Source organism: Grampus griseus (assembly GCF_964374135.1).
Source record: "Grampus griseus genome assembly, chromosome: 13".
NCBI classification, from domain to species: Eukaryota; Metazoa; Chordata; class Mammalia; order Artiodactyla; family Delphinidae; genus Grampus; species Grampus griseus.
Genome location: NC_139007.1, coordinates 79,833,130 through 79,852,518, shown reverse-complemented (window position 1 = coordinate 79,852,518; position 19,389 = coordinate 79,833,130). Strand labels below are relative to the sequence as shown.

Here is a 19,389-nt window from a genome sequence, read left to right as displayed (position 1 = left end):
CATCTGTTAAGTTGCTTGGAGAACATCTACAACAGTGGATCACAAACTTTAGAACATAACAATCACCTGCACACCCATTAATCTGCAGATTTCTAGGCTTCCCTCCAGACCTGCTGAGTTAACCTAAGGGGCAAAAGCCCAGGAATCTCTATTTAAGTAAGTATTCCAGGTGACTTACAGGGAGGCGGCCCATGGACCACACGTGAGAAACAACGATGTGCAGGTTTGGAAGAGTTAATCCGCTTCTCACGATGAGCAATTCCTGGCTTCTCCTGGTCAGGGAGCTTTTCCTCCTCTGCACCCGTTTACGTTCACCATTCAGCTGGTAATTAGTCATATTCTGCCTGTGATACATCTTCTATTTTTGTCTCAAGGTATTTAAATCTTGACTTTTTAAATGAACTTTTCGAGTGTTGTCTTGCCGTCCAAAAGGGATTATGAACTCCTTGAAAGCAGAGACGCCCTGGCGTTGCTTCACAGCTGCAGGAGATTCAAGGACCGTGTACAAAGTAGGCACCAAACACACCTTATTGAATCACTTTGCTTTACAACTTTTAACTTCTTTTAACTACAAAAATAAAACATCTCGTCCCCCCACCCCCCGGCTTCTGTCCTGTTCTTCAGCAGGAAATCCATGCACCCGGGGAACAGAGGCAAGCTGTGCACTCAAGTTCCCCTCAAGATGTCACCTGAGCATAGGCTCTATGAAGTCACGTGCCCGGGAGGAACCTGGGAGGCAAGAGCGCCCGTGAGAAGCCGGGACGCGTGTGCCGCTCAGCCCTTCTTCACACGTCCCCTCGTCGGCCACGCTCATCGTCAACAGCTCTCTTCTTTCCCATCCCCTGAAACGCATTTTCCTTCCAAGTTCACGTCCACTGCTCGCCTGTTCTCCTCACTTTGCCTTCCTGCCTCCACCTGCCTCCTCACCAGCCTCCACTCCTTCTACTCGCTCTCCCTGCTCCTGAAGACAAAACTGACTAAGGTAAGTACAGCTGTACTGCTTTCAATTTTATGCAGTAACACTGGTAGCAGAATGTTGCCACAGATGCTGAGTGAATAAAGAAAAGCAGACAGAGGTGGATTGACTATATAAAACACTGGAGGGGCAAGGAGGCTGAGAAAGCCCACTGCACTGTGACAGGAGGATGACTCTGGTCGTCCCATGACCTGTGGCTTTGGGGACATATCAAGGGGCAGAGCCCAGCTTAATGGGCAGGAGCGTGAGTGGGAGACGGGAAGTGGAGAGAATAAAGATGAACTAATGGAAACAAACCCAATTCAGCTCGTGTCGTTTCAAGGTCAGGTGCATGTCAGGCCCTGGGGGTACCACGATGACTCAGTTCCCTCCCCGCAGGCCCCCGAGATTCGGGGGCCAGACGGAGCCCTGGCGTGACAACCACCGCGGGCCCTGAGGGACACGGCGACGGGCAAGACTCCACAGGGAGGCGGCAGCACCTTCGGGCTGGCAGGTCCTGCTGGCGGGGACACGCAGGCCATGCCAGTCACCAGGTGGGGGCCCCGGGCTAGCACACACGGTACCAACAAAAAGAACACGGTTCCTTCCCTCGAGGCTCCGAGAAAGAAGTACGCAGAGAGCACCTGGACACACCACCGAGTCAGGAAGACCAGTCTAGGAGGGTTTCTGGAAGGCAGGGGTGGTTCACCATGCCAAAATCTCTATGGGTGAACAAGCAGTTTTCCTTGGAGGTCGGCTACAAAGCAGTTAACGGTGGATTAGAGAGGAGGAGAAGCAAGGTGCTAGCGGGAGGCTGGGGGGCAGGCTGAAGGTCTGACAACTCCAGTTCTATCGTTCCCTCTGGGGGGCGGAGACAGCACCTCACTACTACTTTCCGATGGCCTCCACCAGCACACGAAGGTCCTCAGTGAACACCTGATGAGTAACCGACAGAGGAAGTCGCCATTCCCAGAAGGCCTACGCCAGCTTCCCCCGACTGGAGCCCGCGCTGCCTCTACAGACCCGGCCACACTGAAGCCGCACAAAACGCTGTTAAAAACCCATCAGAAAGTACATTAAGAGAGTCATTAACTTTAACGGCATTTTGGAAATGGAGCAGCTTCAGGGATGCTCCTCGCCAGCCCAGACAGGCTCACGTTTCATCCACAGGCTCCCCCTCCGCACAGTTCGCCAGGAAGGCTATTCCACAACCACACCCGACAGGGCTTCAGTGCCTCCGGGGGAGGGGGCCCCACCTGATCTGCCATCTGTCCGCGGGTCCATGATGACGAACTCGGGCCGCAACTTGCTGATGCGCCTCCCCTTAAGGATGGGCACGAGCCCGCCCAGGTGCTCCAGGTAGAGCGTGTAGCAGGGGCCGCCCACCTCGGGGTCGTCCTCTGTGCGCTTCATGGTGCAGTGCAGTCGCTCGCTGCCGGTCGACGGGTAGCTGACGAAGTCTCGCATGTTGCTGGGGTCTGGAATTGGGGGCTGGAGGCAGGACACAGAAGGAAGCGAGTGTGGGCACCACTGATACTCTGCACTGGCTGCAGCTCAGGAAGGGTTAACTATGTGCCGTGAAACAGGGACTCGCAGCGCTGGGTGTGTGTCAGAATGCCAGCGGTTAGGACTCGGCGCTTTCACTGCTGGGGCCCGGGTTCAACCCCTGGTCAGGGAACCGAGATCCCACAAGCTGCATGGTATGACCAAAGAATAAAAAAAGAATCTCCTGGGGGCTTTTAAAAAATACCTAAGCCAGGATCCCACCTCAGACAATGAAACTGGAATCTCCAGGGGATAAGCCTGGGCATGTGCATTTTCTAAAAACTCCCCCAGGTGATTCCAACGTGCAGCCAGGGTGGAGAATCCACTATTGCAAAACCAAGATTGTAAACCAACTAGAAAAAAAACATCATAACAGGTTCTAAAACTCTGACGTTTTAGAAAAAAAGTAACCAACAAGCCAATCTGATACTTAGAAGCAAAGATAAAAAACAAAAAAGAGAATACAGAAAAGAACCTAAGGTGCAGAGGGCCAGAGGCTAAGGAGGAAACCCACCCTTGAACAGCAACTGGCAGCTATGTTCCACACACTCCCACTGAGAACAGACTAGTTTCTGGGTTACAACCCGTATAGAGGACAGCTGACAGTGAGTGCTGGCAGCGGTCAGCTTCCTCAGCACAGTGGTGAGGAAGGCAGGCCCTAGGACTGAACTGGGCTCAATCCCGACCATTTTCGTAACTATCGATGGAGCGAGTTACCTGACTTCTAGGAACATGTTTCCCGCTGTCTCATGTGGGAACAATGGCAGCATCTGCCCGCAAGTCAGGACTGAACGGACGGACTGACCGTCGGGAGGCTACGGCAGTCAGGCTCGGAATACTGCCTTTACGACAAGAAAGCTCACGTCCATCACACAAGGCGAGTCCCCCATGGACACTAACGCTAGGGACAGACAGCACACAGGGAGGACCACGGCAGAACTCTGGGGAGCCGCACCACTTCTGTGGTCCTGCTCTGGGCCTCTCGCCCATCTCCCTGACTCCGCCCTCCTCCCGGCGGTCCTTCCGGGGCAGGCAGGCAGCCAGCAGGGTGAAGAAGGAGCAGGGGGAAGGCTTTACCTTGATGGTGGGGATGAAGGCAGTGGAGAGGTAGGAGCAAAGGCGGGGGGGCAGGGTCAGCTTGCTGACGTCCTTGTCCTCTCGCAGGGCGCTGGCAATGGCCTGCTGGCACAGCAGCTGCAAGCTGGACACCCGGTGCTCCACACGCACCACGTACAGGGCCGGTCCTGACGCCATCAGCAGCCGAGAGTCCCGGTGTCCCCAGCAGATGGAGATGATGGGGCGCTGCCGGGAAGGGAAGGGAGACTGTGTGTAAGCTTCTGCTCTTGTGAAAAGCAAAGAAAGATCACGCTCTCTGTGTCGAGTGAAATAAAATGATCTAACAGATTTTTAGAATGTTGGTTTTAAAAAGCACAGACGAGGATATTAAATCCTACATTATAAAAAGTCGGCATTTTCAGCCTTTCCCTGGTGGTGCAGTGGTTAAGAATCCACCTGCCAATGCAGGGCACACGGGTTTGAGCCCCGATCCGGGAAGATCCCACATGCCGTGGAGCAACTAAGCCCGTGCGCCACAACTACTGAGCCTGCGCTCTAGAACCCACGAGCCACAACTACTGAGCCTGCGCACCCAGAGCCCGTGCTCCGCAACAAGAGAAGCCACCGCAATGAGAAGCCTGTGCACCGCAACAAAGAGCAGCCCCTGCTCGTTGCAACTAGAGAAAGCCCGCGCGCAGCAACGAAGATCCAACGCAGCCAAAAATAAAATTAATTAATTAAGGGAAAAAAAAGTCGGTATTTTCATTGAAAAGTAGTTAGATGCTCAGGCCAGAGCACAAAGCACCGGAATAGTGTTACCAAGTTCTTTTACATGTATTATCTCATTTAATTTGGTGACATAAAACCTAACCTAGCTCCATATAATGACATCTCTGCCAGGAGATGCAAACAGCCTGCGGTACACAGTAACCCGTATTCCTTACTGAGGCTCTGGCTACCTGGATCCTCAAGTAACAGGGGTAGTTTCCAAGGCTTGGAGAGGTAGACCAGATGGCCCTTCCCTTTTGTCCCTATACGGAACATTTCAGAGTCAGATCAACACTGGATTTGAGTCACAAGTTCATGACCCAGGGAATAATACAAGTCTCATACTTTCTCATGAGTCAAAAGGGGGCTGTGAGGATTAAAGGAGATGAAAGAAATCAGAGTGCGTCTGGGACTCATCACAGGTGATAACCCACAGGTATTCAATCACTGTTATTCTCAGCCATCCTTGAGCCGATGGGGCAGGAAAGGGGAGAGAGAGGGACACAGTTCCTGTGGCAGCTGCTCTAGGGGTTTGTGGCCATTATTGGCTTTGAAGAGGCAGGCTGGAATCCAAATATGCAAGTTAGAAACTGGCTGCACTGGGAAAAAGACTCCGAAGCTCAGGGGCGCCATCTAGGAAGGGTCAGCCCAGGAAGAGGCGGAGGGTCTCGACGGAGAGCAGCGAGAGGGTTCGCTCACTCTGGTCCAGACAGGCGGAGTTCCAATTTAATGAAGTCAAGATCAGAAGTGGGGATACCAGATCTTTTATAGGAAACAGGAAGAGAAGTTTCACAACACTTTAGTGACAGGCATCAAGATAAAAGAAACACATGAAGACACTTGCTTAAAATAGCCTCCAGGGTCAGCTAATCCTGGCTTCGAATTCAAAACAAAAATGCAAGGCTGAAGATAACTTCATTTCCATCATGGCGAGGCCGCGCGCAGCCGCAGGGTAGGACCACAGCCGCAGTCCCCTGGAGGAGGGTCACAGGGCCTGGAGCTCAGTCTGGGGGCTTCAGAGTACTTCCAAGAAGGGCCTCCTTATAAAAGGATCCCTCACAGAGGGTAGACCCCCACAGAGGAAACTGTTAGGTTAGAGCAAGACATAATCACTGCCGAAGACACGGCAGACGACACATAAAAAATATACGAAGAGAGTTTCTTCAGTATGACCGACCCCCCGTAAGCGCAGTTTAGGACAAAGCTCTATTGGTAGCATAATCATGCTTGATCTTAAAGCTGCAAATTGCCCTGCCAACCCCCAAGTCTCCGAAGATAATACTTACAACCTACAGCTCAAATCATGAAGAACCGTTTCCAATTAGCACAATCTGACTCGGTTGGAACTGGCTGCAAAAATACCAGACACTTCTTTCTTCCAATTTTCCATGAGTTTTGAATCCATCTACCTGATGTCCCAGTGGTCACAATGCAAGAACACATATATTCATCCTCTCTTCCCCTCCCTCCTCCTGGTTTGCTTTTCATAGTAATTACCTCTGTGTTAACAGCTGATTACATGTTTTGGGAGGGTCTTCTATAAGATTATCATTATGATAAGTATGCTATAGCTTTGTAAAAAGGAATTTAAACCACTTTATAGACTTTCAAGTCTATAAACAGATAAAGATCCTATCTGTTATAATTACAGGTATAATCACTACCCATCTTAACAAAAATTAACAATCAGGTCTTAAAAACTAACTACATTCCAGTTGCACATTAAGGTATCTTAATAAGCACCCGTATTATCTCATTTAATCCTCTCAACTCTGCCACACAGGCATCATTATTCCCAGTTAACATATGTGGAAACTGAGACTAAGAGAGCTCCGTAACTCACAGCTGATCAGCAGGAGAGCACATTCTCACCCATCCCCCAACCCCGCTGCTTATGCTCATCTTACTACAACGCGCTGCCTCTCTGTCAACCACAAATACAGTCACGAACCCCAATTCTCCCCACAGTTCTCCCCTTAATCCGCTTGGTCAAGGCTATTTTACTCACAAACAGACCCAACAACGGATGTGTAGAAAAGGCAACAGATAAGAGGAGAAACGAGCTGCATAAACCACGAGGGGACAATGACCGGAATAACTCGTTGTGGCAGAAAAGAGCCCCCCGGTCACATGGGCCCGCGCTCGGCGGTAACCCAGCCACGCGGCGCTGCCGGGTGAGCGCGAAGCAGCAGAAGGTGGAGGAAGGGCTGTGCCCTCCACACCCGGCATCGCGAAATGAGGAAAACTGAGAATTCTCAGCAAGGAGGAGTGAAAGGACTGAAAACTAGACCCGGGAAAAAAGAACTGGAATAATTTGGCCTGGAGAAGTGATGCCTGCAGGGTCTCAAAGGACCTGTTATCTGGAGCAAGGTGACCAGGAAACCCCCTTTTCTAAGAGCAGGACAAGACCACTACCACTAGGAATTTATAGTACAGTACAGTACGGTACAGCATTCACTTACTTGCCCAAGTCAGTGATGATTTATTTATTTCAGCAAAGGGGGAAATCACACTCATTGAATTTATTTTTACAGCATATGCCCCACGTAAGATAATAAAGTAGCAAAATAAATACTGGTGCCTTTGCCATAATAAATCTTAAAGCTGTATTAGAAAAGTAAGGAAAAATTTACAACTAGTGAAAGCTGATACTCTTGTCTGAAGACGCTGAGGTATCACTGACATGGGGAAGTTGACTGTCATAGTTACCATTGAGTCTGAGGCCAGTAAGTAGGGCCATGACCTCTCAGGATCCCTGTAAGTCCTGTAAGCCCGTAGGAAGTCCTACTACCTGGGATCCATGCACAGCATGGTGATTACAGTTAACAATACTGTACAAATACCTAGAAGTTACTAAGAGAGAAGACCTTATATGTTCTCACCACAGAAAAGAAGTGGTAATTATGTGACATGAGGGAGCTGAGAGCTAACTTCACGGCAGTAATCATACTGCCATACATACGTATAGCAAATCCAGACGTCGTAGACCTCAAACTTACAAAGTGTCCATATCAAATATATCTTAATAAAACTGGAAATAAATAAATAAGAAAATTAACAACACAACAAAATCCTTTTATACCTTGCTTATACTTTTACAGTTTTTTACATGTCATCTTACTTTTTACAAGTCTCATTTCCTGCCGGTGCTCATCTTCCTGTGCTGTTTACTGGCGCTCCAGCCTGCAAAGCCCTCAGTACAAGCTTGCCGTTTTCTCAGAAAGGACAGGAATCAAGGCGGTGGTAAACACACGTGCCCGCAGACACAGGGTAGGGGCGTCCCGATTCAGCAGCCCCGGCCCCTGGGACCCGTCGCTGCAGGTAGAACAGGAATCCCCTGCTCACTGCCCCCGGTAGAGCGCGTCCAAGCTCATCTTCCCCAGGCACATCCCACCCACCAGGATTAGCTGCAGCGGAAGAGAACGGTGTCAAACATTCTCTTCCAGCGAACCTGGGAACACGCGAGGGTGCACACAGACGCGACTCCCGCAGATGAATGTTTTTGTTTTTGAACAGCTGCCGGTCTGCTAGGGAGAAACCCAGCTGTAAATGTGTGGACTTCATCGCTTTCTCAAATTGCACAAAATGACTATTTTTAGAACCGATGGCTAGAACTTAATTTGTGTAGGTATTCGGCACGTACATCTAAGGCAGAAGGGCAAGACGACGAGCTGCATTTCGGGGAGTATCCGTGTGGCGGGAACCTGGTGCTTTGGTGAGTTTGCTGGCCTGATGCCAGGTGTCCCTGGGCCGGAGAGGTACGAGAGGAGCGGCCAATGGACAGTCAGGCTGTCCCTCTCTCTGTGTCAGACGCCAGCTACTTACGAGGAAAGCAGGTTAGTCTGCTCACCCTAGTTCCGCTGCCACAGCATCATGGAAGGTTAACGGCCTGTTTCAACCCCTTATGCACGCAAAGAGACGCTAAATACCTCACGACCTCATCTCCTGCTGCTACACGATCCGTGCCATGCATCCGTCCAATCACGTACTCGCCTCCTGAGCTGTCGATCGGTCAGTCAGTAAATCCCTGTCAAATGTGCGCAGTGGGCCAGACACATGCTGGGCGTTTGGGGATTGACGCGGAATAAAAGAAGCTCCCTGCCTTCACGGAGCTGACGCTCTGAGGGGGGACGGGGAGAGAGAAGTGCCTCAGGCTCTGTGACAGGGACGGACTACCTGATGGTGTCAGCTAGTGAAGAATGCTACGAGGTAACAACGGTAGAATAAGGGGCTAGAGGCAGAGCAACGGGATCGTTTCAGACAGGGGAGCAGAGAAAGCTTCCGTGCAGGAAGTTTCAGCAGAGCCTGAGATGAGTGAGTTGGTGACGCTTGTGGCTGGACCTGAAAGCCTGCTCACCACACCACCGTTTGTGTGCAGCAGTGCGCTGCGCGGAGTCCTCGAAAAGTTTAAAAGGGAATAAAAAGCGGGGTGTCCTTTCCATGGTAAAGATAAGCTTTTCAAGCAGGATTAGAGTCAAGAGACAACAAAAGGGTCAAACCAGTTACACTGGCCCAAGAGAGAGAAAAAGAGGCCATCCAGGTACGCAGCTGCTGGCTGATGGAGCCCTGGGACGAGGAGTGAGAACCCGGGAATGTCAGAGGGGTCTCCTGTCTCCCAATTGCTTTCCCTCCTTTCTGAGCTCCCCTAGGAAGAAGGTGGGGATCTCTGTCTTAGAGGAAATGCACTTCAAATGTTTCACAGCCCCTGGTAGAAGGGGGTGTTTAATGTTTGTACAGGCGAGTACACAGGAGGAAAGCCTTCCAGCAGAGTTCACTTTTAAATAGACCAAGGTGGTGACTGTTCACCGTAAAACTGTGTTGGCTGGAGCCATGGACAATTTTGAATATTAAGTTACAATGATCTGGCCACCAACTAAGCTGCAGTAATAAAAGCTAGCTCAGGATTCAGTCGCCCAAATCTCCGTTTTGAAAGAACATGCCGTTCTTGTATTTTATAAGCAGACAGCCCAGAAGGGACTTTCTCAGCTACTTACAGCAAACAATGGGAAAAACACACCTGTGGCAGCTTTGAGAGAACAGGTACAATTAATTCTCAATTAAAAAAAAGGCAAAAATAGTTTTGCTAAAGAATTTTCCTTCAAGAGCCGGAAGTCTATGACCGTAAATGCACTCCGTCACTTGATTTTTCGGTTCCCACACCTACCATCTTCCTCTTTTAATTTTTTACCCAAATATCTTACATCAACACCTGAACCTTACAGAATATAAGGCAACTCCACCAACTTGCCTTTATTGCAAAAAAAGTTCATAAAGCTAAAACACACACACAAACCAACCAACCCACCCAAAAAACCCAACCATCCAACCAAATAAAAAACACACAGACCTGAATTACCGAAGCCTGTGAACTTCCGTCAGTGGTGCTAACCCTCAAAATCTGTGGTCAAAGGATCAGATACGCAATTACATGTAGATGGTTACAGATAGCACCTAGTGTGATCAACTCTAGACTTTTAAATTATGACAGGAAGGAAAAGAAAATAAATTACAGTGTATTTCCTTCTGGGAGCTTCAGCCACAGGCATTGCTGTTGTGAGTAACTCAGGAGAATCAGTTTTAAAATGAGGCTGCCGCCAGTTTGTGCTGGGCAACGGCTTTGTACGCGATAACCTACAATCTCATTAACTTGGAAATAAGTTAGCCAATCTAAACTGCATTTAGTTCTTTTTATAAACAGCCCAATAAATTGCCTAACTTCCTTCCTGCTATAAAAACGTTCCTGCCTTTGGACAACTTGAATGGCACAGTACAGACATGTGATTCTAGAATCATTACAGACGACAGTTAAGTTGGTGCTACATATAAGCAGTACTGTACTTGGTTTTTAGTAGCATCGTTATTTAACTTTATATTATTGAGGTGATTTTTCCAATGGCTGAAACAGACCCTCAAATGAAAAAAGAGTCAACAATTTATTAAAATGCTGAGACACTGTGTGAATAGCTTTCTCCAAAGGAAGATGAGCCAAGCCCCTCTCTTATCCCTGGGCCTCAAATGGTTTAAATTCAGGACCTATGTTAATTTCATGGGATAGCTGATGAGAACTTTTGCAATGGTTAAGGCCGTCAAGCTGCTACTACATTCTAAGCACAGTGAAGGTCAGAAAAATGAACAAACCGTGGCCTTTGACTTTAAGAAAATAAGGCAAATAAACAGAAAAGTGTAACACATGCCAGAGGTATTAAGCAATGCCCTGGCAGTAAGGTAACAATTACTGTGTAAACAAGGTAATCTCTCCTTCAATCCCAAATCCATAGGGACTCCAATATCTACCTTTATTTTGCCACACACCTTGGCCTCATGCTAACGGCCTCAACTCTGCTCCACTTGAGCTCTTCCTGGGTTCGCCTAGAACTACTTCACTCCTAAAATAGGAATCTGCATTTCCTATCCAAGCACAGCTTCCCATCCTGTGTTTATCATTTCTTCCTGAACATGCCTTATTACGACTTTATATTACTTGCCAGTCTCAGGTCATAGAGCAGATGCTACCCACCAAGGTTCCCTGGCTGCCCATTTCTATACCATCCTTCGCAGTTCCCTGAATTCCTTCCAGTTTTGGTCTCTCTGCTACATGAATCTCTCCAGTTCCTCATTTCAGGCAGCCTGTACCACTTCTGCCTCTCGGGGCTGCAGAGGCGGCCTGGGCAACGTTGACTCTCACTTTAAAGCCACGCTGTCCTGCTCTGGCCGGGGCTTGATTTCAGCTTGTTACCTTGAAGGGCTCCTGCATCGCGTTCTATGCACTAGCACGCAGAGCTCTGCGCTCAGGGCCAGCTGCGTAGGAGCCCCTCAAAATATGTTTGCTGGGTGCTTGAACAAACGAACAAACAAATACGCTTATCTGCCCACAGAACATATTACACTGTCAAAAGATACATTTAAATCCTATGACAACTCAGCAACAAAAAAAACTAGCAATCCAATTAGGAAATGGGCAAGGGTCTTGAACTGACATTTTTCCAAGGAAGATATACAAACGGCCAACAAGTACAGGAAAAGATGCTCAACATAACTAATCTTCAGGGATATACAAATCAAAACCACCACGAGATAACACCTCATGCCCATCTGGACGGCTATCATCAAAAAACCAGAAAATAACAAGTGCTGGCGAGGGCGTGGAGAAGCTGGAATCTTTGTGCACTGCTGGGGCGAACGTAAGATGGTGCAGCCACCATGAAACAGTATGGCAGCTCTTCAAAAAGTCTGACACAGAATTACCATATAGCCTAGCAATTCGACTTCTGGGCATTTATCCAAAAGAACTGAAAGCAGCAACTCAAAGAGATATTTGTATATCCCTGTTCACAGCAGCATTATTCGTAACAGCCAAAAGCTGGAAGGAAACCAAACATCCACTGATGGATGAATGGATAAACAAGACGTCGTGCACACATACAATGGCATATTATTCAGCCTTAAAAAGGAATGAAATTCTGACACAGGCTACGATGTGGATGAACCTCGAGGACATTCTGCTAAGTGAAGTAAGCCAGACACAAAAAGACACACACTGTATGGTTCCACTTATATGAGGTACGTAGAACAGTCAAATTCAGAGAAACAAGAAGGTATAGACAGTTTCGGTTTTGCAAAGATGAAAAAATTCTGGAGATTGGTTACAAAATAATGTAATACACTTAAAAATGGTTAAGACAGTAAATTTTATGTGTATTTTACTACAATTTAAAAAAAAGATACATTTAAATAATTAATGCCTGCACCTAATTACAAATTTCCCCAAACCTGGTATACCTGTCTCTCTGATGAGCTGGGTAAGGTTAGGACATAAGTCCCTAGTTTATTGTCACCCCCATCAACCATCAACTCGCTCTCAGACTCCACTCCACTCCACTCCACTGTAGTGGAATTCTGCCTCCACCATAACCGATCCAGACCAGAAATGAGGCGGCCTAAAGCTTTCTGGGAGATAAAAACAAATAGAAAGGGGCCCACGTGTGCACACTTTCTTAAACACCTTTAAGCTTTTTTCCTTACTGTTTAACAATAATTTAGTTTAGTTGTAAAAGTACATTACTGGCGTAACAAACAAAATCAGAGTAAATAAATGTAAATCCAGCATTTACTTCTCTGCGAGTTTCTGATTTTTACTTCAGAATGATGATAAACACCAGCTCGCTCTGCTTACTCACTGTGCACTCGTCTGGGAATGGAAATGGGTTTGGCTAACAGGCAAAAACTTCTTTTTCCCTTACTTCTTCTGGTCTATACCCCATAATTTAATTCAGGTCAACAAAAGATTAAAATCTGTCAAAGATAATCACAGTGAGTAGAATCAGCTCACGAGCATTTAACGGAGCGTGGGTGCAAAGTAACACATCAGAGGCACGGCCGGGTGTCTGGCACACATCCTTACTTGCACAAGCGTGTCCAGTGTAAAGATGTGCTCCCCGCGAACATTGTAGAACTTGACCATGGCACTCTTCAGAAGAGGGCCATTGGGAAGGTCACCGAGCTGGGTCGGGCGCTCCATGCCAGCGACTGCCAGGAGGTCTCCCTGCGTGCACCACTGGGCCACCACCTCTGAAATCAGAAAGAGGAAAACGGTCAGCACGAGGGTGGGACCCTTGCTTCCCTGCAAAGATGCTCTGGCTCGGTCAGAGTCTGAATTCATGACTGAATTATTTTTCCTTGAAAGATAACAGAGTGTGCACCCCAAGATATGCCACATTGGCATGAGAATTACGTAGAGCTGAAGGCGATGGAGAAGAAGCAGATAGAAGAAAAGCTCTCTCCCTTCCCCCTACTTGCCTAAAAGCAGGACATAAATCTGTGAAGGTGTCTACCCATTCCCCACCAGGAAGGACAGAAATGAACCACTGGTGACAACGCTAGACCATTATCAACACCAGCGGAATCTGCATAACAAACTTTACTAACTGGCCCTTATCTTCCGTTAGCTCCCCCATATAATTACCTGCCCACAATGTGCTGTCCTAGAAACTTCAAGTCTTCTCCTTGTCACTTCTCCAAAAAATGTATTGTTCTTTTGTTAACATGCTATCTAAACCCTCTGAGCTACTCATCTCTGTGCTTCCACAGGTAAACACAGTGCAGGTGTTGTTAAGCTTCTGTGTGTTTATCTCTGGTCAATCAGTTTTTTGTCAGTCTAACTTACAGGGCCTGGTCTGAGAGCCTAAGATGGGTAGAGGGGAAATAGCCTTTTCCCCTCCTCCCCGCTACGTCCTCAAGAAAGACGAAAGTCACAATAAAGGGTAAAAACCCCAAATGAGGTGAAGCAGTTTACAGTCCACTGTGTGATAAACAGAATTCCCCGAAGCTGGGATACTCAGCAGATTTTTCTTCAAGGCAGAACTTCCTCAGCAAACGTCAGCAAGGCAAAGTCCCCCCAACCCCACGAGTCTGCAGTGAAAATGGAGTGGGCAGGGGTGGGAAGGAGGGCTGGCCGTGGAGACCACGAGGGGTCCAGCACTGTAAGCTCTTGTGCACATGACACAGATTACAGTGTTGGTGACAAACTGGGGAATACCAGGAGTCACCTTTCTTCGCTGGAAAAGTTCCCTGATGATGTTTCTTCGAGACAGGAAAAAAGGAATACTAGGCCCTTCTGCTCTACAGATCTTCCTTGGCTTACAACAGGGTTATATCTGGATAAACCCACTGTAAGCTGGAAATGCATGTAATACACCAAACCTACCGGACATCGTAGCTCAGCCTCACCCACCCTAAACGTGCTCAGAACACCTACATTAGCCTACACTGGGGCAAAATCGTCTAGCACAAAGCCTGTCTTACAATGAAGTGTTGAATAGCTCACGTAATTCACTGAATACTGTACCGAAAGTGAAAAACAAAGTGTCCGGGTACAGAGTGGTTTTAAATGTATCGGGTTTTGACCCTCGTGATCGCGGGGCTGCCTGGGAGCTCCGCTCGCTGCCGCTGCCCAGCATCACGAGAGAGGATGGGATTGCAAGTCACTAGCCTGGGAAAAGATCCAAATTCAAAATTCAAAATACGGTTTCTACCAAAGGCATATCGCTTTTGCACCGTCATAAAGTTGAAAAACCCCAGGTTGAACCACGGTAAGTCAGGGACCGCCTGCACCTTGCGAGTCAAACGACCGACCTGTCCGTGATGGGACAGGTTACCGCAGGTGGAAGAAGCTGCGGTGAGCCATCTTTGACGGCACCTGGCGACCTGTTCCCAGTATTTACTAACATATCCCATAAAGCGGTGGACAAAAATAAACAAATTTTCAAAAAACGACTGCTGTCCATACCACACGTAAGACTGAAATATTCTGAAACCAAGACAGAAGAGAGGAACTGCCTACACGCAGCACCTACTGGATGACAGCAATCTACTGAAACATCACCTAACTTTCTGAAATTGGGAAGACAGTGCAAAAGCATCTCGTGTCATGAGGGCATAAATGATTGAAAACATTTTGAGATTAGACTGAGATTTCTAGCTAGGTCATCACAAGGATGCTAAATTTGCCTGTATTTTTAGGATAAAACTCAAGTCAAGAACGTTCACATTTGGGAGGGGTACTTTGGGTCGCCTCCCCAAGTCACCTCACCTTCATGTTCCCAATCCTCTCATGCCCATTGTGGGACTGTGTTAGAAGGGCTGCTCCAATATAATTTAGTTTGATAGAGAACAAAAGAGTACATCCAAGGAATAAAAAATAAAGTTTCCATAGGTAGTTTCCAAGATGGTGAAAAATTTGAAAAACTCACCCGACAAAGAATACAAAGGAACTGAGTGGTAATTATGATATTTTCGGTCAGACACTTGGTAGAGAACGAAGTTCAGGACGGCAGAACTAGAGGCAGGTACTGATGCAATTAATAAACTTGGTTAAAAGGTTTAAAAACAGAATTTTAGAACAAAAGTAGAGCTTGGATCACTAAATATATGAGAGAATTTATGATGACTACCTTTTTGTTTTAGCTCCATGAAAGACAGAAAATTCAGAAAAGAATTTACAGAAAAGTCCAAGGAATTTAAGTTCATCATCATCGTAAAAAGAAACTTACTCAGCTCCTAACGGGTCCATTTGTGATAATAAAGAAGGACGTCTACATGTCCCTCCGGAATTTATAGGCTAAATAATTCCTTACAATTATAGTTTTGAAACAGCAAATGGGACACTTAAAAGAGGGAGTTTAACTTGTTTCCAAGAATATCCAATAGTTCTGAAACAGAATTAAGTGCTTGTGGGGTGTGCAGGCAGGTACGATGCATTCCCACCAATCAACAGTTAAGTATGTGGACTTGATTCTCCATATCCCTGGCATTCCTGAACAATTCAGACAAGAAGCAACATGGCCAGGACTCTGGTCTGATGGCCAGTCTCGAAGGACAGCAGCTGAACTGAAGGTTCCGGTTTGCCTCCCCACCGCCGGGCCCCGCAATGGCTCCCATTCAGATTATAGCAGGTCCCTTAACCTCGAGGACCAGAAGTAGCCCTGGAATTTCTACACTGCACCATTCAACCCTGAAGAGACAGAACTGTTTTTCCAAAGAACTCCTCAGAGGCACAACCTCGACGGTATTCCTGAATTGCAAAATTCAGAACACTGCGAATGCTTACGGGTGCCTGTCTTGCCTTGAGACAGCATTTCATTAACGTCCCTCAGGAAGGCATCAGCCCCTGACTGCTGACCTTCACACCGAGGCCTCGGCTGTCCTGTGTGTCACCTGCTGCCGCAGGCACGGCAGGTGCTGCCGCCCAACACCTGCAGTGCTGGCTGCAGGCAAGCGGCCCACACCCGAGAGGATCGCTCCTGCCGTGGGGGGAGAAGGGCAGGTGAAGATGAAGGGGACTGTCAGGAATCCCTCCTCAAGGTGAGACTAGATAGGAATCGACTTGTCGGCTAAGCAGAGGAGTGAACAGACTCCATTAAGCCTGGAAGAGGCCACTGCAGAGGCCGGGGGTCAACAGGCCTGGCTGTGACGCCCAGCTCGGAAGGCCGGCCGCTCGGGCTGATCCGTACCTTTCAGCCCCGACTGGATGACAGTAGGAGACAAGTCGTCATAGTTGTTCATCAAGCTGATGTCTCCTGAGGTGAAGCTGACGGTGAGCAGCGGCTTGATGCTCTGTACTGGGATGGGATACGCCGCCGGACCATCTGCGGGGACAGAAGCGCCGAGTGAAAACGAGGCAACAAGCATGTGACCGGAATCCAGGCCCGCGTGCTGCAATCCTGCGGAGGGCCTTGAAACTGCCCAACAGTGCAGACCAGACTCTGGGCTGGGACATTACCAAGTAAGGCAATGCTGCACAGCACTCAGGAACTACACGGAGCCCCCTGGAATGAGAGGCGCTGGGGGCCGAAGCCCCGAGGGCACCGAGCAAGGGCTCCCTGGGCTCTGTACGCCGTGCTGAGAGCGTGCGTGCAGAGTTTATTAACCCCTGTGGTCAAGGGTTTACATGGTTCTGATGATGTGCAAACGCCAATTATTTTAATGTCACATAACGTATAAGGATGGTGCGAAGAGGGATGAAAACATTTTCTTAATCCTGGTCCAATGTACAGAGAAAAGCTGCCTTTCAACACTGAACACACTTTCACTGAACGTTATAGGCAGTGAGCAGCCACCGTGAGCTCTCTGCTTTTCCCAGAAGAGACCCCACACCTGGAGAGAAGGCCAAGGTCGGATGTGGCTCACACCCAGCGCACGGCCAGCAGAAGGGAACCCTGCTTCGTGCGTGCGAGGAGACTGTGCATTAAGGCAGGAGCCGTGAGGGACGACGCTCTGTACTCTCCCACCCAGGGCGGGCCAGCCTGATCTCTGCTCGCTCACCATGCTCAGCCCCGCCTGCGGAGGATCCCCAGTTATGACTCTCCTTTGCTTCACTTTTAAGATGCTGCAGGTACCTACCTCTGTGCTCAAATTCCCTAGGCCACCAAGAAACACCCTGCTCTATCTGAATGGTAAATCCCAGTCATCCTCCAAACTGGCCTCTGCTTCTGAAGAGGGCAACAGGTTAGCGTAGCAGCCAGGAACTGCGTCCTGCTCCGAGACTTACTCTGGACTTGCTCTAGCAACTTGGTCTCTGGATCTTGTTTCTTCCCCTAATAAATGTGGATAAGCAAATATGCATTCAATCTAGCAAAGTTCTGTTTTAAAAGGATGCCGAGTCCAAGGCTGAAAGACACTGGCTTCATCGCCACGAGGTGGAGGATGGATCAGCACTTCGCTCAAGGCTGGGGCCCCACGAGGTGATGGATTTCCAGGAGCGAAGAACGCTCTCCCTCCCGACACCCACCAATCCTGAAACACTACCGCCAATCTACACTTTTTTCACAGGGTCTGAAACAATCTTTCATTACCCGTCTGAACACTGCCTTCTCCCTAACTGCACGAATGGCGATGTATATGTGTACGTCTCTGGGAAGCATGACACTTTATCACGTCTGGGACAAGCATGACACTTTATCACGTCTGGGACAAGAGAAGACTTCAAGTACCAGTGAGGGCAGATGCTGATGGGGGAGAAAGTTAAAAATACTCTCCCTGGACCAGCCCTTCACAGGCTGAACATGCCCACAGTCACAGGGAAGGGTAGACACTGTCCAGCGTATGCCTTTAGCCCATTAAGGGCACTCAGCCAGCAGTGTGAGCACAGCTGCCCGGAAGTCCCGCAGCAGGTGACCACGGGAAGTCTTTTCCTTCCACTACTCGTAACATATTCTCCTTTTAAAAAAAGAGGTTGGAGCAGGGGATGGGACACTGGGGAAGAGCCAGAGCCCTGAGTGGGCCAGTGCTGAGGGCTGACATTGGTGATGGCCAGCGTCGACACCAAAGGCTTCTGCTTTGGGGGCTAAGACACACACTGCAAGGGGTGAAGGAAGCTGGAACCTGAAATTATCCCCACCAAGGGTCTGAAACAATCTTTCATTACTGATCCAAATGTTAAAAAACTCCGACGTCATCTACTCTAATCTAACGTCACTGTGAGGCTTGGGGGCGGGGGGTGAGGGCGGCAGGTTCACCTAAACTGAGGAAGCCCAGACCTTCTGCCTGAAATAAAAAAGACGGGGCATGGATACCAGCCCAGTGTACCGGCCTTCACTACGGGCAGAGCTAATCCTTTCCCCACACAACTAAAGCTACGGGCTTTAATAACGTTAGGGATTTGAAACACCACAGATTAGGGTATAAGAATAATGGCACAGCATTTCTCATCTTCAGCTCTCTCTACTCTCACTAAGCAGCGAAGTCCCACGACACCCCAGGGACATGGAAACGGCCATAAGTCTTGCTTTATATCTAGGAAAACCTAAGCCAATGGAGCTTCATCAACCTGACCAGTGATTCTGCAAAAAGGGATGGCAGAGAGAAGACGGTCCAACCAAGAACAGAGACTGGGCCAGTTCCGCCTTGCACTTCCGTTGAGAACCCTGCCCAGTAGGCTAGGGAGCCGTGCGCACGGCGGGCCTGTCCCTTCCCCTGCGGATGGGTTCGTTCTCCTTCCACACTCTTGTCCCCACGGAGCCCGCGAGCTACCTTGGGGCGGGGAGTAGTCATCGGAGTCGGTGTCACTCTCGCTGCTGTCCTCCACTAGGAAGGCGGGGTAGTTCCAAGACATGCTGAGGATGCCGTCTGACTCATGCAGGAGGACGTGGGCCAGCATCCTGCCATGGCAGTCCATGACGATCACCTGCCCGTCAGCCGTGCCAAACAGCACCTGCAACCAAGGACCAGGACTCGTGATGGACGGGGAGAAAGGTCTGTGGTTTCTGGCAAACCTCACCACCTTGACTCGTCCACCAGGACTAAAGAAAGAGACCAGGTAAGCAACTGAGGAAATACACAAAGCAGGAAGTGGCGGAAACTTAGCTGGCTATTACTGGAAGAATTTTAGTCCTCTGTTAGTGACTAATGCTATAATAAATATATTCATTATGTTATGTGGACTTTTCAAACACCAGCAAAATCACTGTTTCACCTTCTGTGGGTTGTTTTTCTTTGTTTTGCTTTTTTGGTTGAAGGAGGAGGGCTAAGAAGAGGATAATATTCTCTTATTTTTCTTAAAAAAAAAAAGC

The 19,389-nt window shown here is 48.5% G+C and overlaps 1 protein-coding gene across 2 annotated transcripts in view; it reads right to left on the bottom strand.

The window, feature by feature from the left end:
- Nucleotides 1–19,389, bottom strand: part of TULP4 (TUB like protein 4) — a 224,321-nt gene that overhangs the window by 21,887 nt on the left and 183,045 nt on the right. For both annotated transcript variants that reach the window (XM_082669193.1, XM_082669194.1), the window contains exons 5-9: nt 18,851–19,031; nt 16,333–16,467; nt 12,726–12,892; nt 3,578–3,802; nt 2,212–2,446 (exon numbers count right to left, since the gene is read on the bottom strand). In XM_082669193.1, the coding sequence (XP_082525319.1) occupies nt 2,212–2,446; nt 3,578–3,802; nt 12,726–12,892; nt 16,333–16,467; nt 18,851–19,031 (943 nt within the window). The remainder of the gene's footprint in view (nt 1–2,211; nt 2,447–3,577; nt 3,803–12,725; nt 12,893–16,332; nt 16,468–18,850; nt 19,032–19,389) is intronic.